Here is a 24,185-nt window from a genome sequence, read left to right on the forward strand (position 1 = left end):
AACTCATTAGACCGCCGACAAAATCACCCATAATTCTTTTCCTCTCATGTAGTTTATTCTTTATATTTTTTTAATTATTATTCTGTGTCTTAGAGCTTCCATGTGAAGTGTTTTATACTTAAATAAAGCTGGATCTCTTCCACAAAAATGTATACAGACAACTATACGCAATTTATTACTTGTTCATTGAACGAATCTACCTTCCAGACCAGTGGATAAAGTGGTACAAAGGTGGATGCTTTAAGGTGTAAATCATTCAAGAACGTCGAGAATCTGCGTCAGGAAAATTTTCTGATGTTGATTACCGAAATCGAAGATTGAAGTTGCAGATCTTCTAAGAGGTTCGTGTGAGCTGTCCTGCATTTTCTTCAATCTTTTTGGAAATCATTTTGTTTTTTTCTCTTACTGGGTTATTTGGTTGAGTTGGGTTTCTTATTTTTATTGAGGGAAAGCGGATTTTGCTGATTTTTGTAGGTTTACTTGAATTGGGAAATTTTGTCTAAAGCTTTTAATTAAATTTCTGGTTTTTCGGAGGCATTTTCTTGTCGTGTAAAAGAGGAAGGAGATGAGAAAAGATTGTTCTTTTTGTTCTTACTGTTTCTTTACTGTGTTTACTGATTCTCTAGGCCTCTTTGTAGGTCTAGAGAAATGGGCGATTTTGCCTGAAGCTTTTAATAGATTTCTGTTTTCTTGGAGGCCCTTTCTTGTTTGGTAAAAGAGGATTTAGTGTGTGTTGGATCTACTAATTTGCATCTTTTTTACTTATGTTAGTTTCTTGTTCATGCAAAAGTTTCTTTTCAATGTGAACATCTGTGAGATTTAGAGCTCGACTACGGCTATGGCTATCAGTTGATTTAAGGAGTAACATTCTTGTTTTAATGTCGGACCTATGAACTTTTAGGAGTAGAAAGCGACTTGGTGTGTTTCGTGGCACAGAACTTATATTTTCATGAAACAGTACAAGTCAGGCAAGGGCCATGGTCGTTCCTCTATCTGAATTAACTCTGGCCAATGTAAGCTAAGCTATTGATGGAAATGTTAGCAGCAGCTGATATCTTTCGGGCGGAGCTTTTATCCCTCAAATGCGGTGTTGATTGTGTTACCACTAATAATTGTAGACAACTATATGGTTTGGCCCAAACCATATAGTTGTCTACAATTATTCAATTTCTGGAGCTTAGTAACCTCAAAATTATCGCATAGGGTTGTTATCAAATCTCGATTTTGTTCATGATATGCTTATGGCACAAATCATTCTTGACCCAAGAATTAGATTTTTAACTTCGTTCATGAATTACTACATCATATAGGCTATAGCAGTGTCGATGCAGGGCGTGATTAAAATTTTTCATCTTTTAATCACTTTCTATCTTCTAGAGTTTGACTTGTTTCGTAAGTATTAAATAAGAATCTATTCAATATGGTCATTCACTGAGCCGTATAACCATTCTGTTCTTTCCACTTGAGTTATTCCCTGGCAGATCTAAAATTGTATTCAACCCATGTCCCTTATTAATTTTTTGATTCGATTTGGTTATCTAATCTATCTGTGAGACTGTTTATTATTTTTGCAAATCTGATGCTGTCAGACGCTGATTGGTTTCTCTTTTCTTCAGCGCGTACACAAACTAGTTCCAGGAAATGATGGGAGCTTTGGCTTTTGAAAAAGAGACTGTTTTCTCAAATGATGATGCAATATTGGGGCTTAAGGACTCGAACAAGGACAATCGAGGAAATCCCCGAGTTTTATCACTTCTTTCAATGTTCTTGGAGAGATCCATCCAGAAAAATGAAAGAATACTTGAAACCACACAGGTTAAAGATGCTATAACCATCTTTCACGGTCTAAGAGCCCCTTCTCTAAGCATTCCACAATATATCGCTCGGATTTTTAAGTACTCGTGCTGCAGTCCTTCCTGCTTTGTTATTGCTCATATATATGTGGATAGATTTATTCAACGGACGGATTCACGCATAACTTCTCTCAATATCCACCGACTTTTAATAACCAGTGTAATGGTGGCAGGCAAAATTTATGGATGACGCGTAAGTTATTCAAAAGCAAATATTTTCATGTGGCTTCGTTTTTTCATGTTAAAAAATCTATTTGTATGCATCATCACTGCCAATTATTAATATCGGCAAACAGTCGTTCCTCTACGAGTTTGTGTTTGGATCAAGTGCACTGGAGGGGTGCACTAAAACTATGTAAGCACATGTTTAAATTTGTGACATGACATATTCTAATCAACTTTCAGATTCTTCAATAATGCATACTATGCTCGTGTGGGAGGCGTGAGCACGACTGAAATGAACAAGTTAGAAAGAAGGTTCTTATTTGCTGTGGACTTCCGACTATATGTTAGCGTACAAACGTTCGAGAAGTACTGTTCGGCTTTGAAAATAGAAGTGGGGGGAGTGGGAGTCATTGAACGCCCGATCCAAGCATGTGGGGTGAAAGATAGCTGGGGAAATAAAGACGACTCCTCTCATTCTCGATCGATTGCTAGATGAAGATTTGCCCGAGGTTGGATTATCTCTATACAATTGATGACATCAAGAAAGCAAGTCAAATGCGAAACTACTACTTCTTATATCCTAAGAGGTCAAGTGTTGTGATCATGTGTAAGTTTCTGTCCGGCGTCCCATGTCCGGTGTCCATTCTTTGTTGTTGTATGGGTAATAGATTGTTTGATAGGTTCTGTCGTGTTATTTTGTTTTAGATGATTTTGCTCCCCGCCTTAAGGTGTTACAATTTGGGTAAAGTTCTTCCAAAAATCTGAACTCCATATATATCTCATGATCCAAACATGATAGACCCCTCAAAAGTCTTGATATGCATTTATTTGTTCAAAATACATCAACCCTTATCACTGCCAACCAAACATTATTTTTTACTCGATCGATTCTTGCTATGCCCTGCGACTTGTTAGGCACCGGACATTGCACTATTTTCGACTTGGTTCTTACTATGCCTGGCAACACCCTGGGCTTTAAGAGGAGCGTCTCGGGCTGTCGGGTGTTCGCGTCGTACTGTGTAACATATCCCTAAGTGAAGTTTCGATATACCATAGATTGAAATTTGTTTGCTAGTTGTGTTCGTTATTTTTACAGGCCATCATGCTGATAAAATGTTTCTGAATATTATTTGACTGACTGATTTATGACTGCCCAAACATGATAAACCAAATTTAAAATAAAATGGGATGACTGAATTAACCCGACAGGTTTCATATATGTTTAGAAGTCTACAGTTCTTTTCACTACTGTAGGCCCAATCTATTTAACGGGCTTAGTAATCGTCACTCGAAGGTAATTTGAAATACATGTTTATAAAACGAAAGAAAATATATAATTATATTTTCAAATATAATTATATAAAAAAGTTTTCCAAAATCGTCGAATTCTAACCATTACCTAGATTTGACTAGTGATTCATATAACATATTTATTTAATCAATGTAACACATAAAATAATCTTCCACCCCCACAAAAAAAAATGAAAAAGAAAATTAATATTACATAGACATATAATTACTAAACGTACACACTTGAAATTAATTTTAGGATTGAAAAACAGAAAAGTACGATCCAAAAATACTATATAAAAAATGTATCCACAATTGAAATTAATTTTGGAATTTTTAAAAAAAAAAATACAATGTATGCAATATATTATGTCGTGAGCAATAATTGTCTCTGTTGAGTAGAACAATCGAAACGTGTGATTGAACTGTTATACGTCTTAAAAGATTTGCAGTTTTACTAATAACTATATCTGATTGTAATGATGCAACTCAGTGCACAACAGCTCAAGCATCACGGTTCGATCGCTCTTATTGCACCCAATATCCTCACTTCCAATAATCGCACTCCTTGTAGTCAATGAAAATCAAACTTGTGACTTTGTCTTACTTACCAATTTTAAGATTGAGTGTTTGTCGTTTTATCAAAAGCTATAGTCGACGGTAGTGGTACAAGTTGAATATTTCAAACAGCACAACAACTCAAACAAAACAGTTCGATCGTTCTTTCAATATAAATAATTATTATACACAATAACTTCTATTAAACAAGAAAACGTTAGATCCTAAGTATTATATATAATTCTAGGTCCAAAAGGGTTGATTCGACGTGGCCCACACCATATCAAGGGCCAGGATTTCATTTCATGGGGGGGAATTAAAAAAAATATGGGCCAGAAAAAATTCTGGCAACTGCCTACAGGGATAGCATGAAATATTCCGTCCAGGTTAAAAGAAGTGTCGGTGAAGCAAGAAGTTTCGTTGTAATATAATTCCCTAATACGGCCTTTGGAGTCAGCAACCGGTTATCTGCATTATTTGTAGCCCCTACCACCGCCCCTCGCACGGTGGCGCAACCACATTTTTCAATTGGTGCAAGTACAATAATATATATGATGGGGGCTCCCCTCGAGATGGGTGTCGGTAAACAACACTGAATAAATCCAATATTTCTTTTTCATGCATCGTGTAATTTTAAAATGTAACAAAAAATTATAGACAGAAGAATATAATTTTTTTCAATGAGAAAATTGCTTCAGAAAAAAAAAATAATGGGAAATTGGTTTGGTAAGTTGGTCTACATTGAATTTTGATAATCATTGGTCAAAATCAGATTTTATTTTTAGTGTATTTTTCTCATCGTAAAGTAGACATCGGATATTACTAATATATATTTTTTTCATATTAGCATTCTAGTGAAATTAACTAAAAATGAAAAGAAAAGCCAAATCAATATTCAAAAAACTAAACTATTTAAATTACCAAAATCCAATCATGATGAAAATTATTATTTTTTAATTCCCCTTTAATATTTTTTTTAATGTTTAGTCGATCAAACCTTGGTAGGGCCCCCCTTTATGGATACAGTGGGGGAAGCAAGATTTTCCCACAAAGAAGAAGCTTAATTATAATTTAAAAACTATAAAGTTTTAGAGACAAAAAACTAACACAAAATTGACTCGTGAAACCGTTTTAAAAAATTGACTCGTGTTAATTAATTACATCCTTTTACGTTTCCATTTTCGGATTTGCAATTATATGGGCATAATCAAATAACAAAAAAATATATATATATTTATTTTCTACACTGAATCATAATATCGGATTTATTGGATAACATGATCATGATTCATATACATAAGAATCATTATTTTTCAAACACATCATACGTGCGTTCGTTAATGTATGTATATATATATATATATATATTATTTATCTTTATAGTAACAAACAGTCCGTGTACGTTTCTAACATCGATACATGCAATCAATTTATTGCAGCGATTTTTAAAAAATAAATCCTTTACACAAACGTAGAGTTGTAAGTGGGTCAAGAGTCACCACAAATATGTAATATTAATTTCCAACCCCCTCATTTAACCCTTGATATAATCCATTAATCAATATTGTATAAATATATTTATATGTATGTATATATTGAAATTTATGCGATGCATCCCATACGTACACTAATTTATTTATTGAAATAAATCATGGTATATTTGACATATATTATATTATTTGTTGTTCTCGATTTTTTTACCTAGGTATCGAAGGAATTTTTAGGGTACGAGCGCTAAAATAGTTGGTTTTTTTTTTTTCATGTTATTGTCTTCGAAAAATTATAGGGAAATGGAGCGATTCAAGCAAGAAGGGAATTCCATATCATAATTCGTGTGCTAACTTTAAACTTACAAGCTCACTCCTCACACGAACAACATTCACTACCATTAATACGAAAGGGAATGATATTAATGTTGGAGAAAACTCATAAATCACAGAATCTATCATATTAAATTATTAAGAATTTGACTGAAAATTTAAGCAAAAGCGTATTTGAAGTCATAATTCTGAATTCTTTAGAATATGTCTTGATCTTCCAGATCTACGCACTCTTCACTTGAGATAATCATTTAGTTTTCTCTTGTGAACTATTTTCTTAATAGAGAAGAGTATATGGAACGTGATATAGCCTGATATGGGGACCATGACCTATATATATAGATAATGTGTATCATTATCTTCTGATATTTCTGTTTTAGTCATCATAAAAATAAAAATTACACTTATATCTCTACACATTAAAAGCCCACAACATATTTACATTAAACTTCAATAACACGAAATCTTAGTTGATCACTTTATTTTGGGTTTAACTTAATAGACAAACCACAACGCATAATTATTCACATATAAGGTCATATAAATAAAATTGATCCAACAATCGAGTCTTGGTTTGTTTATAAATGTGCATTGAAATCCAATTCTAAGTTTTAAATGTTTTTAAATCGTAACGTGCAAATTTCGTATAACAAACTAGTTACTACAGTCCCCTAAACTAGTGTTATCTTCGCAACATTTATTTCATCATATCCATGTAGGCATTATCCCCATGATAGGATGGATAGTCAAGATTTGACCATGCATATATAAGACTCTTTTTTTTTGAAATTATATGTGTGGTAAGATCTTACCCGTTGAAATGAAATGAGGACAGTACCCACATAAACAAGATCTCATCTACCCTTTGCAACCACTCCCGATTGAAGCTTAACTATTCATATCTTGTCCCCTTTTTTTGACAGGACTTTCACATATTTGATATGAATACAAGAATTATAATAAATATTTATAAATTAGCTGCTATAAAAAAAATTAAAATACATTTGATTTATCGGGTGTCGAATCTACACTAATTGTGATGCACTCGTGACTCCGTACAGAGGAATCAGGATCCGCCGTTCCCGCATGGTATCCAAGTGTGTGTGTCTATATATATAATATTTCATATATGAAATTCAGCAAAGTTAAATTTTCTCGAGGATTTCACATTTTTTGGAATGACAAGAAAACATCTATTTTTGAGGGGAAAAAAAAAGAGAAAGTGTAAATATTATTATGGTAAAATTATAATTTGTAAACTAATTGTAATAAAATTGGGAAACCATCCGCCATTAATATGAGTGAGCACTCGCAATCATGGAGATAAATTATTAAATGGCCATTAAGAGTGGGACTTTACACATAGCTGGGCAATTCCGTGCTATGTGCATTCACAGTCATTAGAGAAATGTACATTGTATAATCTCATCAACCAGATATCACCTTGTTCTTGTTAATCAAATTTAATATTATTTTTTAAGAATTATATATTTTTTACTAATAAATAAAATATCTAATCCGCATATGAGGTCTTGAGTTAATGTTGATTTCCGAGACTTGTTGATTTCAAGTTTGAGTTTCTTTGATAGTGGTTAGTTTTTTAATTTATTTAGATAGATTTAGTTGTTTTTTTGTATTTTTTTTGTTCGAGATAAAAAAATCTCGGGTCCATTATCGAGTCCCGTCAACAGTGCGAACAATTATATTATTACTTTATAATATGAAACATTATGATATTTGCATTCTTAAAAATTTTAATTAATTAATTAATTAATTAATCAGTTTTAACATTTGCTACGTCTGCGTCCAGGTCCGCGCAGGGACGTACAATTTGTTTTTATTTTCCAATTTAATATTTTTGATGCTGGTACGATAAGGTAGATTGGGCATGGTAGGTCACATTGACATTGACAGAGATTCCACACGTACGTATGTGAGACGCAAAATTTTAATGAATCGAGCACAATAAATTAAATTTTATCCGTACAATGAAGAAATAAAAATCAACGTAGTAATCAAGTTGGTGTTCGTAGGAAATCTAATTAATTGAGACTTAAAAATTAATTATTTCCGTTCAAAATATATTGGCGAAAACAATTTTTACTTTTTTTTATCTCGAAAAAATTCGTAAAGTTTGGAAATTATTATTTGGAGATTAGATTCCAAAATATCCCTAAAAGAGTTTGTGTTTTGTCTGTATGATACATCAAATCAAAAAAATAAGGAAACTTCTCTAGAATTAAAACAAAACTTGAAAATTTATTGGAAGCCTTTTTTAAAAATTATTAATTGTGTCCATCACAGTCTTCCAATTCTAACTTTTTTTCAAAAAAAAAATTCGAATTGTATAAAAAAAATTATTAGTTAAAAGACTTCTCCATATATATATTATAATATATATATATACACAAAAAAAACTTTCGTGTCTCGGTCTGTCAATTTTGTAAGACGATATTCTATTTAGATCACCTATAAAATATTATTATATTTATATCAAAAAATATTATTTTTGTAAACATGAACAAAATTGACATATCTCTTAAATAAATATACATGAAATCGTTTTATAAAATACTTATATATATATATATATATATATATATATATATGTATGTGTGTCGTCCAGATTCATTTATTTTATGGGCACACGGGATTTAATATAGAGATATTTGGTATCCAAAAAGCTGGCAATATCAAGATCACAGCTATGTATACGTACAAATAAATATATTGATATGACGTGGGATGTCGTGCATGATTTGTTTATTCGTTGATCATTGAAATAATTATATATATTCCAAAAATAAGAAATATTCTTTGAAAATAAGTGGTCATTAAGTAAATTTAATAATGAATATTACCGTTTTTATTTGATTAATGTAATATATTTGATTTAAGATATTTAGAGTAACCAATTTCATTTAAATTTATAAAATATTCTATTTTTATTTAATAAAAATTATTATAAAAATAAAATTGATTATAATTATCACTATCATATTCCATTTTAATAAAATATTTCTTTAATTTTTATCCAATTTTTATTTTTAAAATAATTATATCATTCCTAATATAAAAAAAAACATTAAACTAAAAATAAAAAAATTTGACACAAAATATCACATATATATGTATGCAAGACGCATGGAAAATCGCTGGTATTTTGAAGATTCAGATACGGTGGGGCATGTAGTCCATGGGGGACAGGATCTTATCCTAATATATTGTCCTAAACAAGTACTATATCATCTAGTCGACAACACGAAAGCACAATCAATATCATTAAAGAAAAAAATAAGAGGTATTGCATTTTATTGGAAAATAGAATAAAGGTAAACATATCTTGTCTTAAAGAGACAAATTGGGAGGGAAACAAGGCTAAAGAATTAGGAGAGTGTTTCAAATTTTTCTATTGATCAAGAACATATAAAACTAGAAATTGAGGGGGGATAGTGCTGGATAAAGTTTTTAGGAATGCAGTTGTCGCAGTTATGAGGTTTGGAGAAAGGATTGAGTATAATTTTAGCCTTAGAACCAAATATCGTTCATATCATTAATGTGTATGCACTACAAGTTGGATTAAATTATGAAACTAAGAAAGATTTTTGGGGCTCTCTAAGAGATGTAGTTATTAGACTCCCCGAGAAAAAAAGATCATCTTAGGCGGATATTTAAATGGCAATGTAGATAATGATATAGTTGGGTATGAGAGGGTCTATAGAGGTCAAGGCTTTATGGTTCAAAATAACACATGAGTTTCTATTCTAGATCTTGCCTTAGCTAGTGATATTGGGGTAATAAACACTTTCTATAAGAAGATGAAGATTATGGATGAGAAGTCCCCGAGTGTGAAATTTTGTGCTCTTTGAATCTATTAGATAAAATACTGATGACATTATATACATATGATATAAACCATATTATTAAAGCAGAGTTGATGAAATGGTGAATGACACTGAGAGATTTATGTGATAGAAAGATGTGTGTGAGATCGAAAAAAAATGTTACAAGGCTAACGTTCGACCAGCTATGTTTATGGCTCGAAGTACTGGACAACTGCATGACTGCATATGCTTGAGAAAGAACATAGAGATGCGTTTATTAAGATGGATATGTGGTAAAATTCACATTGCTATAATGAGAAATGAAATGATTATAAACTATTTAGATATAACCCCATAGAAGATAAAATTCGAGAGAGACTTCTAACATGATTTAGTAAAATTAAAAGGAGACCAAACATGGTCACAAATCTGACAAATCTTATATTGATAGGTTAATGAAAGAAGTAGAAGGATGGATAAGTTATTAAAAAAATTGATAAAAGCGGTTAAAAATGATATCTTATTTAAAATATTACGTGTGAAAAAATTGTTTAATTTAGAAAATCAGTATCCATATAACATCCAATAATAGTCCAGAAAGTATGAATCTGGCTCAGTTTTGTACCTGGTTGGGGTTGGTCAACTCTTTACTTCTTGAGCAACAAAAGAACAATCGGCCATCCCTCGCGGCTCACACTCACGTTTGTTCCATTTTAGATCTAGTTTTGAGATGTCTTATTTATGGAACTCACAATAAATTTTCGTAGATACAATATTGTCGAGAAATTTACCAGAGCTTCATATTTCCTCGAGAATTTGAGAGTCAGTCGTGGAAGACAGTCGGCGACATTTCAATGGTCTGAATCCCCAATGTCCGAGATGCTAACCATTCACTTATTGGACTATCATACGCAAAAGTCCATCTTGTTGGACATCTACTACTAGACGTAGACGTTCATTTACCATTTTTTTTTAAAAAAAAATAGATTAATATATTTTGTAATTAGCTAATTTATGGTGTAATTGAATAAAATCCACATTCCTTAATAGTTATTTTATCCCTCACTCCTTCGTATTAAATGCTTGTGCATTGATTGATCGTTATTTTAATGTATTGTCAGTCAAATATAAGTGATTCTGTTTATTTTTCTTAGGGTAAATAAATATAGCATGGTTCGTAATGAATTCGATCCAAATATAAAACGGAAAATGTCACCATAGTGGGTCGGTTGTTCACGAATTTATGGTTCGACGACAAAAATGTGTCGATTTAAGCTTTTAGTATGCGTCAGGATAATGTCTTCTATTAAATTAAATTATTCAATATAACCAAATGTCGTCGCATAAATCTTTGTTGATCTTAAATTGATTAAAAAGCGACATACACAAAAGTCTGGAAATCGTTAACAAAATCCACAAAATGTTTATCTCGTCATATTATTGGAGGATCAATTTTAATTTTTTAAATTGAATGGGAAATTTTAATTTTTTAATTTTTTTTTATATACGTACAAAAAGTGGTAGGGGACACAAATGTTTCAAGCCACACACGTTATGCACTCCACCGCGTACATTGCATCTCATTGCTAAATTGAAACCTGCACGTTACTTTTTATATTACTATATTTCGTTTATATAAAAAAAATTCGCATGTAATTTTGATAAGAAAAATAAGGAATTTATCTTTCTAAATTAAGTTAATCTATCATTTCAATAAAATAATGTTCCACCAAAAAAAAACAAACATTGCAAGAACTTGTGTGAGACGGTCTTATGGGCCGTATTTTGTGATACGAATATCTAATTTGGGTCATTCATGAAAAAGTATTACTTTTTATTGTGAATATCGGTAGGATTTATCGGTCTCACAGATAAGAATTCATGAAACTCTCTCACAAAAGACCTACTCAGAAAAAAAAACATTATATATTATTTATTTCTACCTATGATGCGAGTCTTACGCCTGGCGATATTTCGCCTCAAAATGAGCCTAGGCAGGGTTAATTTGATCCTATCAAAATAATGACTAATTAATTTTTGCTTGCTCGTAGTTTTAATTAGCTTTATTAATTGTATTTCAACACGATTTTTTTCCAATAGATCAAACATAAAAATGTATATATAACTTAATTTCTATGATTTTGAGTTATTAATGAGTAATTACATATGTTGTATTAATTTTTTAATTAATATTTAAGTTCACTAAAAACAAACAAGAATACAAAAAGTTTTATGCTTACATGTTACGTATACAAGCATTTATTAAGCTTACTTTAAATGTTTATTTTTTAAAATCATATGTTAGTTGTTAGGGCAATTTATATTGACAAAAACTTGTGTGATACAGTATCACAGGTCGTATTTTGTGACTCTTTTTTGGATCATCCATGAAAAAATATTACTTTTTATGTTAAGAGTATTACTTTTTATTGTAAATATTGGTAGAGTTGACTCGTCTCACAGATAAATATTCGTGAGACCGTCTCACAAAAGACATACGTACACTCATTTATATATTTACATTCAAGATTCCTAAATTGTTTATTATTATAGCAATGGCAAAAGGTTTACGCAAAGTAATTAATTATCGTAATCAAAATTATCAATGTAAAAAAGGCAGCTCAATTTAGTGTTTTTTATGGTAGGAATGGAACATATTATTAAAAAAAAAACTTGGGTCTTAATCAAGCTAACACCTTTTTCTTTCCCATATTATTAAACTATAATCCACGTAATATTTTTAATTATGGCGTAATATTCGAGGGTCCTAAGTAAATTTGGCTTTGAGAATACATGTTCTTCGTTAAAGAGAGAACTGAGAAGGGATTCCCACGTCTATAAAGTAATTAAATTAAAATTTAAATCTTAAAACCTATTTTTATATATTGTAGAATATTTTTAGTTAAATATCTGTATTTATAGCTAGTTATGTTCTTCATGTAATTGTTGGAGAGAATAATACTATGCTAACCACAAAAAAGTTGATAAATAAACATAAATTGACCTCAAGTAATAGCTAAATATATATATATATATATATATATATATATATATATATATATATATATATATATATATATATATATATATATATATATATATATATATATATATATAGCAAGTGATCCGTCTCCATTAAAATATGATGTATAAAGAAAAATTGGTGATCTCAAGATGTCTTCTTACTTTTGTCTGTGGGTTTGCTAGTCAAGATTACAAAAGATTATGAGTAAATCTCTAGACAATTTAAACAAATAAAGCTTTTTGTAGCAGAAGAAACCCACCAAAAGAAAAAGCTTCTACCTAAATTATTTTTTAAAACAAAAAATATTATTATTAGGATAGAGGGTTTGTGGCTAACCAAAAATTATAATTTAATATAATAGAACAAATAAAAAATTTAAAATAGTCCAAACCCCATTTTTCGTCGGTCTAGTAGCAGCATCCATTGTTGCTCCACGAAAACTCTACCCAATAATTTTACCAATTTATAATTAATGAGAATCGAACTCTAATATAAATCACCAGATCCAATAAAATTATAGTTAATGATAACGATATAACTTTAATATTTTGAATCTTACATATAATTGTCTTAACATCACATTTCGACTTATGACAAAAACTTGTGTGAGACGGTCTCACGGGTCATATTTGTGAGACGAATCTCTTATTTGGGTCATCTATGAAATATTATTAATTTTTATGCTAAGAATATTATTTTTTATTGTTAATATCGGTAGAGTTGACATGTCTAACAGATAAAGATTCGTGAGACCGTCTCACAAGAGACCTACCCTCTGCTTATTTGACGAATAATTATTGATGCTCAGCATATATTTTAGTAGTTCAAACTAATGTATTTGAATTACATAAAACTAAATAGTATTGGACTAGAATTTAATACAGATAGGAAACGGCTCGCGCATTGAGAAATGAAATGGTTTACTTAGAAGCAATTGGAGTTTTGCTATGATTGAATCTTTGCTTTATTTAAAATTTACCTTTGACATGATCACTGTAAGCACTTTTAGCTTTCACTTTTAATAAGCCTTAAGTAATGATGATTAATAAGTGATTAGAGAAAATCGGTTTTCGCCTTTCGATAAGAGACATCCAAAATACTACAAAAAGAAAGGACAAATTAAAGAATTAACGATATTTATTACGTCACCCGCCAAAGTTAACATTTTGTAATTAAAACTTGTATGTTGATGATAACTTATTATTGTCGGATTGAATGAACTCTTTTTCATACTTCACATGCATGTCTCATATATTCACACTTGTTTGTATATGTATATATGTTTAAAAAATTAGTGAAAAAGCAAGTTTTACCGATAAAATTCTCATTTTATTCTTGTTTAATGTGCGATTTAATATAATATAGAATCTTATATATAAATAAATAAATGATCAAGACTTATATTTCAAAAGAACAAGGCTACATATAGAAATGAACGTAATAAACATTTTTACGCCACAAATATAGTTATAAGATACGTGAATATATATAATTAATATGGTTTGTTAATTTAATTAAATTTCGGAATGGCCCCACAAGGCACAGTGATGGATTAGGGGGGAAGTCACAATCTTGTCGGGTTCAGGTGAATTTTAAAATTCAGAGAGCAGAAGGTTTTTTTTTTTTTTTTTTTTTTTTTTTAATTTTAAATTTGACCTCATAACGATAAAATTAAAACTACACACTTTACTGTTGGTAAACAATATCTATTGTCGAAAATGATTTTTTTTTTCATTTTAAATTTATGTTGATCAAAATGAAATTTAATTAAATTGATCGATCGATCGATCAATTCGATGATATCTATTCATATATCAAACCTTAAATTAAAAGTTCTCAAATAAAATATCAATTTTACATAAAGTTCATCTAGGACATCGACCAAGTTCGAATATTTTGGTTAACATTGTTAATTGATTAATGTAGATCAAGAAAAGATTTAGATATATTTATGACACTTCTTCCACATTTATTTACAAAAGACATTAATTTGTTAAAACAATCATGATTTCTGCATACATTATTATGTGCTTTAAATCAAGATAAAAACTTGTATGAGACGGTCTTACGGATCGTATTTTGTGAGACAGATATCTTATTTAGATCATTCATGAAAAAATATTACTTTTTTATGTTAAGAGTATTATTTTTTATTGTGGATCGGTAGGGTTGACTCGTCTTACAAGTAAATTTAGCTATGAGATTAATCGTTTTTGTAACATTAGCATATAGTAAATTAAATTGAATTGAATATCCTACCTAATTATTTGTTAATCAATGTCCTAAAAATATTATATTGTAAGGACACTACTAATTAACAACCTATATGGGTCTCTCTATATTTAATACTAGGAACAATCAGTGGTCCTGTCAATTTTATTTTTTAAAAAGGTACAACACATCATGCAACAACGCGTACTTACCCCTACACCCCCTCTACATCGTGATTAAAAACAATTTAACTTACCAAATAGAGTAAAAAAAATCATCGATAGAGCAAGGATCTAAATTTAGAAGGGAAGGATTAAAAAGTATTTTAGATATATATAAAAAAGGCATCAGTTGAAAATTAATATATGTTTCATACATTTGGATTCTTTTTATAAAGACGTTATCGACTAATAATGCATGACCCATCCAATATTATGATGCTGCTATGATTCTTGACGAGACGCATATGCACTATAAGATCAAGTCAGTGATATCTGAACTAGATGTTATATGAAATTCGATAATTAATCAATTGTATGTTAACATGAACGCTTATCGATCGATCTTAAATATTGTATATATATATTCACTCTCTATATATATAAATATATATATATATTAAGAGAAGCTATTAAATGTGTCTTTCAAAGCAAGAGCATAGTTGTGTGAAATTTTGCTTACAAGGGAAGTAAAAAATTAAGGAATTTTATTATAAGTTTTTAAAATTTTGTTTGGTGTTTCCTAGCAAATTTTGTTACAGAGAGTTGTGGGTACGTACATGATTTTTTTTTTTTTTTATAGATATGATTCCATTTCTTAGTTCATGCAAATAAATACACTTTTTTTTTGGGACTGTTCGGTTGGGCATTAATTTATCACATTTATTTTTGGTCCAGTGCATTTATTTTGTTTGAGCAAAAATATCTTTTAGATCTATATATAAAATATTAAAATGTACATTTGATGAAATCATAATATCTTTTTTAACAAATTTACTTCTATTTGATATTGCTTCAGAAGCGGTTAAAAAGATATTTGAAAAGAAAATAAAATCTGGAACACAAATATTCAAAGATATTTGAAAGTTCTATTGCAATTTTTTTTGTTTAAACGACTAAAAATAGACTTAAGTTCATTAAATTAATGTATACCACTGCTCAATCAAAATACGAGCACATGACAAATTCTTAAACGCAAGAATTTAGCAATAAATTGGTAGATCTATAAATGTCGCGCAAAGTTAGAACAAGGAAAACTTTTTTGTCATAAATTTTAAATCCTCGTTGAACTTGTAAGTTAATTGTTCAAGTCCAAAGCCTCAACACCCCTTGACCTCCTTGTCCATTTTAAATTTTCTATATGCATAACAACATTTCATCATAGTTCCCAACATGTCAATATCGAAGATAGTGATACACAAATGTCAGTCGTGCTCTTTGAAAGACTTGTTGGAAAACTGATAGCTCGTTTCATTTTTGTAATTGCAGCACAAATTTTATAATTTTTATATATACATAATAAAGTTTATGCCATATTGTATATTTATTTGTTGTCCGAATGTACAATCTAGCGAGGAGACAATGTATAGAATATGATGATTTTGAAGCGTATCTAATATAGGGACAACAATGCAAATATAGAAAAGTCGATAAATAAATTAATGAGAGGTACTAATAATAATAATACAAATATATAACATAGTCAACTAGGGACATAGTTAACTACAGTAAAACCTCTAACTCACATTGTACCTGATAACAAAAACGACACAACAAAGACAAATCAACAAATCACGGCGCTAACGACCGTTAACCAGTGGACTAACGGCCGTCTCCTTGCACGGGCTAGGCGGCAGGCTACTCTTTCCCGACACCACTAGACGCTGCACCAACCCGCCGATTCTCTGACCGTTTGTCTCCGGCAGAAGCCGTTTCCCGCCGAAAGGGAGCGCCTCCACCCCTCTCTCCGCAAGAACCGCCTCCCCGACGCCGTTGGCCTGTCATAAGAGAACCCGTTTCTCGTTTTAGTTAGTACTTTTCGACTATGTCGTTGGGTAGTCGAGGGAGTGTATGTTTAGTAACGATTGAAGTACGTACCTGGATTCTGACGTAATCATTGGGATTCCAGCAGAAGGCGTGGCCGAGGATCTGATCGATGGTTTCGGAGACGCCGTCGAGGGCGATGCCGATGACTGCGCCGGTGGAGCAATCTCCACCGCGGGTGAGCTTCATTTTGGCGGGGCTGGTCAATGGGCCGTTGCCGATGGAGAGGACCAAGAGATCGTCGACGCCTGTCACTGATGGGAAGTCTCTCTTGTTATGTAAAACGTGAGTCACCGCGGCGGCGGTTGGGTTGTTCATCACGAGCCCACCGTCCACGGCGAGGCAGGAGGTCTTTCCGTCGATGGAGGAGAGCTTGAACGGCTTGAAAAACGAGGGAGTGGCGGAGGTGGCGCGAATGACTTTCCACAGCTCGAAGTCAAAACTCGCCGACTCCGTGGCGTCTGCTCGAGAGAAAACGAACGGCGCCGCGCTGTTGAGGTCGAAGCATGGCACAATCAGCGGTTTGCATGTGTCTTTCAAAGTCACAATCTTGCCATCATCTCTTCTGAATGCCTCTTTCAATACCTTATCCATGCTCTTCCCAGAAAACCTCGTCCGACGGCGGAAAATGCCACCGCCAGCGGCTCTGAACAGCTCCGCCTGATTCTCCTCAACAAACTTAGCGGCGCCTCTGGCAGAGAAAATAGGACGGCCAGCGCCATCGTCGGCGACCAGCATTGCGGCAACGAGAGCACCGATCCCAGTGCCAGCCACCATATCGAAAAAATCAGCGATTGCGGCAGTAGAATCTCCGGTTCTCGCTCGGATCTGGTCCTCCAGATGGACCAATGCAGCACAGCAGACAATGGCGGAGGTTCCGCCGCCGTCAATGCTCAAAACCCTCGTCTTCTTCCCTTCACAGTGGTACAACCACTTCTGCTCAAGCTTAGAAAAAATCTCCAACGTCACCTTGCTCAACTCCATATGATCAATACACAGCTACACCGACAAATTCAAAGAATCCCAACAAAATCGAAGCAGTATAGAATTTATCAACGATAATGTGGGTAAGTAGTTGATGAACTTTCGAAGATTAGCACGATAAAGATCAGTAGATTACAGAGCGAGCTATAGGTACAGCTAAAGCTACTGAGGATCTCTGGGGAACAAATCCGTGAAAAAGTGAAATATCACGCTTTACTACTGAAGAACTTTAATGGCGTAAGAATCACTAATGAGTATTTCTTCCACAATACATATACATACACACACAGCGAGTGTGTAAGTTCAAGAAATCGAAGACTGAAGAGTGATGAAATGTGGAAGTATGGCTGAAGGAAAATTAAGTGCAGTGTCTATATATATATATATATATATATATATATATATATATATATAAACGATAGAATAAATATTTATTTATTAATCAATAAAAATATTTAATTGATTTTCTCATGTTTTAGTATTTAAGAATGATGGGAGTGGAAGCACTCTAGCATTACGGTGTGGCGCGTTGTACTCAATATTTGCCTTTATAATTTTTTCCACTTTTTTTTTTGTTATTCAATTAATTATACGCGTTTTGACTGGTTTTTACAGCTTCAAAATTAACTACTGTAAATTTGCAAAACTGATAAATTTGAAATATTATATCGTTTGACATCTCTCGACAAGATATAATATCTGAAGATTATAACAAAATATAGAGATATTATAGTGTATAAATAAATGTTTATATTGATATCCACGGAAAGTAAGACGCGATTCGTTTTCATTTGTCGACTTGATAGTCGGAGAGATTTTGTTAACGGAAAGTAAGACGCGATTCGTTTTCATTTGTCGACTTGATAGTCGGAGAGATTTTGTTATTTCACTTTCTGATGATCAACTTTCATTAACATTTTACGACGACGACGAATGATAAATTTAAGTAAAACTGACAAATATGCACAAACATTTAATGATAAGAAGTGTAAATAGTTCGCATATAGAATCAGTGAGTCGATATTTAGTGCGTGGAAATTTTATTTATTGTGCTTCAGTGTTAGAATAAAGTAACACATTACAAAGGTATTAAATGAAGAACTATTTTGAATTTATAGAAATAAATATTAGGATGATGTTGTATAAATTGCATTAATATATTTGTGTACGATATTCAATTCCCAATTGTTAACTTATGTAAACAATTTTTGTTCTCTTGCAAGATTTAATCTCAAGCTATTTTTTAAGATATAATTTAATCATTCTTTCTTATTGTAATTGTGATATTTATGAAATATTTATCAATCATTTGATTTAACAAAAGTTCAACTAAATTTATTATATAATTAATCTTTTCTATTATATGTTCATTTCTAATTTGATATGCTTTATATTTGGTTTTCATATTTTCTAATTTTTAGAATATAGTATTTTCACTAAAAAAAACTTCAGAACCCAATAATATAGCTTAACCAAATTAAGGGCTTGCGAAAGTGTAAGGCCCTGCAACCACGGCCCAATTGAGAAATGTTGAACTTTAGAAATATTTGTCCTAATGTTACGAGAAATGAAAAGTAAATAATCTAATTTTATTACACTTATGTTTTTATAGCTAATAATGAAATAATAGATGTTGCTTGCTTACATATTAGTTACAAAAAAGCAAAAATTTGTGTGAAACGGTCTCACGCGTTGTATTTGTGAGACGAATATCTTATTTGAGTTATCAATGAAAAAGTATTATTTTTTATGCTAAGAGTACTACTTTTTATTGTGAATATGGGTAGGGTTTATCCGTCTCACATATTAAAATCCGTGAGACGGTCTCACATGAGAACCACTCTTACAAAATATAGAATGAATTTCAAATGCCTTTATTATGGGGTAAATTTGAAATTCATCCTAATTAATATAAGGCAAAAACTTGTATAAGACGATCTCACGGGTCGTATTTTTGTGAGACAGATCTCTTATTTGGGACATCCATAAAAAATTATTAATTTTTATGCTAAGAGTATTACTTTTTATTATGAATATAAGTAGGGTTGACTCGATCTCACAAGTAAAGATTCATGAGATCGTATCACAAGAAACCCACTCTTAATATAAAATCATATATTAACATGGAAAGAGTGTATATGAAGTTTATGATATTACTTCTCTAAATCTACAAAAAAAAAAAAAAAAATACATTTGAATATATTTGAATCTCTCCAGGGGAGCTAGTTCATCTGTCGATTGAGTTGAATCAGAAACAGAAGCGGGACATTTGCGACGGTTTTCTCAAAAACCGTCGCTATATGACGACGGTTATAATAAACTGTCGCGGTTTTTGCGACGGTTTTTGTCAAACCGTCGCTAAAAAATTTTTTAAAATTTTTTGGGGGGCCGTGGCCGCCATATTGCGACGGTTGTTGATAAAACCGTTGCGGATTTTGCGACGGTTTCCGTCATAACCGTCGCTAAATTTTTTTTTTAAATTTTTTGGGGGGGCCGTCTTACATGGCAACAAATATCGTACATGTCAATTTATAAATAACGATTAGAATAAAGAGTAGGAAACTTCTTACATTGTAATAACATCACGAATCCTCGAACCATTAACGCGTTCCGAATCTAAGTTTGTGTTTTATGAGATGAACATCTCATGGAAAAGAAGACCTCGCCTGATAGAGAAGAGCTCGCAAATATAGCCCGAATGACTGCCTGGCTTTCTACAACGAATTTAGACTTCGAAACAATATCAATTTGTGTGTGAGGCATGCAGGCAAGTCATTCTTGGCTACTTAACTAAAGCTCTCATCTTTCATGTAAGGTTTCTCTTCCTTGTGCATATTATGGTACGAGGATATATGTTTTCGATTTGGCAAGTATTTATAGCCGAGTTACCTTAGCCAAAATATATACCTCATCCATAACTTATGCATGATAAGGTTATAATTACAACCCTTGTAAGGAATATATTCATTTGACCTCGCTTAGGGATCTTTTTTTTGTGTGTGTGTGTGTGTCTTTTTTTTTCTAATTTTTTTTTTTTGTAAATCAACATCTTAGATTTCCTTCTACTGCACAAATTTATTTATTTTGTTATTTTTTGAAATGTGTGTGTGAAATAAGAAAGGAAAATTCAATTTAGATTCGATCACTTGAAGATTGTGATTGATATAATAAATCTGATATTGTGGAGATGGAATGTCAACTATTATATTTTAGATCTCAAGGAACAAAGCACGACTTGAAACCGACAGAGGCGAAAGGCGAAAATTCTCATTTTATTTTTGGATGAGTATAATTTTCCATTTGAATCTCTTTAAACCTATTTCTCGAGTGATAAATCATACCAAAAGTCTAGATCCTTTGCTGTGCACAACATCGGATCCATTTTGGTCTAATAGCGTCAATCAAGCATTATTAATTTATAATATATATGTATATAAATATTTCTTCTTTACAAAATTTGACACACATTTAGTAACTGTTTTGGTAGGTTTTGAAATTAATATTTTTCATGATTGACTCAAATAAGATATCAGTCTCACAAAATGTACTCATAAGACCGTCGATCACAAATTTTTTTTATCTAAAAATAATTGAACCCACACGAGAAAAAAATTACGCAGATTCTTAGATCCAAAAAGAATTGTTTACTTATAAATTAAATTTTATTAAATCACAAATTTTTGCCAAATTTGTTCTCCTTTATCGAAATTTATGATCTCGTTCTTGGCTTCATATGTGATCTAGGCCTTTTAATGATGATTTTATTTTAATGAACTGAATTTTTTATTTAAATGTAATAGTCAAGAAAAATGAGAGTACAAGCCAAACTATTATTTAAAATAAAAATACGGGATAAATTAATTTATATAATTTTAAGTTGAACACTATGAGATGATAAAACTTAAACATTAATATGAACAACGATTATACGTTAGAAACGTTATTGAGTGAAGTGGATAACTTGTTTCGATACTTCATTGAATTTAAAGGATATTTTTCAAGTCTTTCCAAAAAAGAAATCGAGAATTTTTGACCTTTCACCTCCTCCTCTCATGTCAGTTTCAAGTTGTTCTTTGTTCCTTGAGATTTATAGTTGACATTCCATCTCCCCAAAACAAGTGGCTTGAAACGAAAATTCATAAAACAATTCAATTTTTTTTTGGAATAGATCTCTTGTCAGACTATCTCACAGATCTTTATCTGTGAATAGACCGATACTATACGACTTGTGAGACCGTCTCACATAATTTTTTGTCTTTTTTATTAAAAAAAAAAGCTTATTACTCGTATGTAAAATAGAGAATGTAAAATGAATTTGGAAAAGAAGATCTAAAATTTTGATATCTTTTTAAAGATTCCCTTTTCGAGTTTGAAAGGATATAAATATTCCTACGCGGGTTGCAATCTTATCATGCATAAGTTATGGATGAGGTATTTTGGCTAAGGTAGGGTCAATATTGTGCTCTTAATTTGGCTATAAATCGTAATCAAATGGGAAATATCTATTTATCCTCGTACCAAGGAAGAGAGATGAGAGTTTTAGACGTTTTAAGTGGCCAAGAATGACTTGCCTGCATTCCTAAGAAACAAATCGAGATGGTTTCGATTTGAAAATTGTCGAACATACGCAGGTCATTCTAGCTATGTTGACGAGCTCTTCTATAACATGTTAGGTTTTTTTTTTTTTTTATTTCCATTCGATGTTATCCAGAACGCAAAAATAGATCCGAAACAATGGAGCACGACGGTATGGCGATGATCGAAGTTGTATATGATATTTCTGATGGTCAAGTCTTTCGTTGAGGTTGGTTGGGTGGTCTTCTTGTCATCTATCCTCCCTTCCATTTTAGTGTTTAATTCACTCTTATACCGAATTAGTCTTCTTGATTTACTTGGATACTTCAACAGAACATATATGGAAATCAAGAGGAATTTAATCGATGGAGCGATTAGGCCCTTTCAGAGTATTGCTCTTCTTCTTGAGGCAAATTCTCTCTTAATTTTGTTACGTGCATTTCCATGTCTTTCTAAGCACAACTAAGAAACGAACTTTTAAAATAGGTATTTTTACTTCGAGATCCGAGTTTAGAATTGTAGATTTTCTCAATCAGCCAGCAACTAACCACCCAACAACCATAGTTTTTGTCCAAAACATTCACTTCCTAACATGAAGCACAATCCCACCGAGGGGATCATCATTAAAACAAATCCCACATGAGAAAAATCAAGAATAGCCAAATTTTATTGCTACATATGATAGATTCACCACTGGATGGGCTTGGTACCATCGGCTCATCATTCGAGGCCCGAGGAGGCTGAGTTGGGCTTCCAACTGGAATTCCAACCTGCCCAATAGACTTGGGTACCCGGATATCGACTTTCTGTCCTGCCTGGCAGTGGCCCAGGAATCCACAGAAGAAGAAGTAGTGGCCTGAGCTCCGTATGAAAAACGAATCATTTCCGGTGGAGTAGGTGGCGATCGGAGCAGTAGCATCGCACGAGTGGAAGTCCGAGCGGCTCACTTGCAGCACATTGTGATACTGTGGGTCGAATTTGAAAACTACACACAGATTTATGTTTTTAAATCGCATCACAAAGTGCATATGAATAAGATTAAACTTCCTGTAATCAAAACCACAGGCATATTGGACAATGGCGGATTGAAATTAGAACACATACATCAGAAGAAAGTCAGCATGCATGATTATAGCTAATCGTGAGCATGCATGATTATAACTAATCCCAAGCCGATTTTCTTTCAATAATGCGAGCATATGTGCAGGGGCGGAGAACAATGTGGGCAAAGCTGGGCATAACCCCAGCAGATATTTTTTATATTTTAGGCCTGAGTATGTATATTTAAAGTCCAATTTGAAAAAAAAAAAAAAAACTAGCCAACTACCGAATAAGAATGGCGCACGCACGAGAAAGCTTGGGAAAAAATTGAAGAAACAAAATTTCTTCTAAGTTTGTATTTCAAATTTATTTAATCAATTACATAGATTATGATTTGTAAATATTATGTTAATAAATATGATGATTGCTGCTTCAACTTTTGCAGCAATTGGGCTTTTTCTATCAGCACGGATCGGTTTTGGTGTGTCTTTGAAGGACCTGATCTTTGTTGTATGAAGACTTATGCTCAGTTGATATATAAATGAAATATATATTAGATCTTGATCTTGTTTTAATTAGTTTAAATTACATAATTTAATTTTTTATATGTATCAAGAGTGAAGGTGTTGCAAATAACAGGGTGTATGCATATTGTGTTAATCGTCATTCGATGTGCTAAATTTGTGTTTAGATTGAATCATTTGAATCCAATCATTTGGTTGTATGGGTTCTTTCGAGACGAGATTTCTAATTCATCCCCGCTCAATTTATCCTTTTGCATAAACATTACGTACGCC

The 24,185-nt window shown here is 32.0% G+C and overlaps 2 protein-coding genes across 2 annotated transcripts; one reads left to right on the plus strand and one right to left on the minus strand.

Annotated features, from left to right (window-relative positions):
• The first annotated feature begins 10 nt into the window (after window positions 1–10).
• Window positions 11–3,022, plus strand: LOC140840172 (cyclin-P3-1). Its single transcript, XM_073207344.1, is given in 4 exon segments — window positions 11–341; window positions 1,617–2,025; window positions 2,027–2,046; window positions 2,259–3,022. Coding segments are annotated over 3 exon segments (660 nt in total). The 5' UTR covers window positions 11–341; window positions 1,617–1,641; the 3' UTR covers window positions 2,515–3,022.
• Window positions 3,023–16,381: 13,359 nt separating this feature from the next.
• On the minus strand, window positions 16,382–18,133 carry LOC140840173 (probable inactive patatin-like protein 9). Its single transcript, XM_073207345.1, has 2 exons — window positions 16,843–18,133; window positions 16,382–16,742 (listed from the first exon to the last, which is right to left on the minus strand). The coding sequence occupies exons 1-2, from the start codon at window positions 17,770–17,772 to the stop codon at window positions 16,545–16,547; spliced, it is 1,128 nt and encodes a 375-aa protein (XP_073063446.1). The 5' UTR covers window positions 17,773–18,133; the 3' UTR covers window positions 16,382–16,544.
• Between the last annotated feature and the right edge of the window lie 6,052 nt (window positions 18,134–24,185).

This window comes from Primulina eburnea, chromosome 8 (assembly GCF_022965805.1).
Source record: "Primulina eburnea isolate SZY01 chromosome 8, ASM2296580v1, whole genome shotgun sequence".
Classification (NCBI taxonomy): Eukaryota; Viridiplantae; Streptophyta; class Magnoliopsida; order Lamiales; family Gesneriaceae; genus Primulina; species Primulina eburnea.

What these genes read in the sequence shown, in the direction of transcription:
- LOC140840173 (XM_073207345.1), bottom strand. Translation starts at nt 17,772, where the DNA reads ATGGAGTTGAGCAAGGTGACGTTGGAGATTTTTTCTAAGCTTGAGCAG. An exon ending in ATGATTACGTCAGAATCCAG is followed by an intron (nt 16,743 to 16,842) that starts GTACGTACTTCA and finishes CTCTTATGACAG; the next exon opens with GCCAACGGCGTCGGGGAGGC.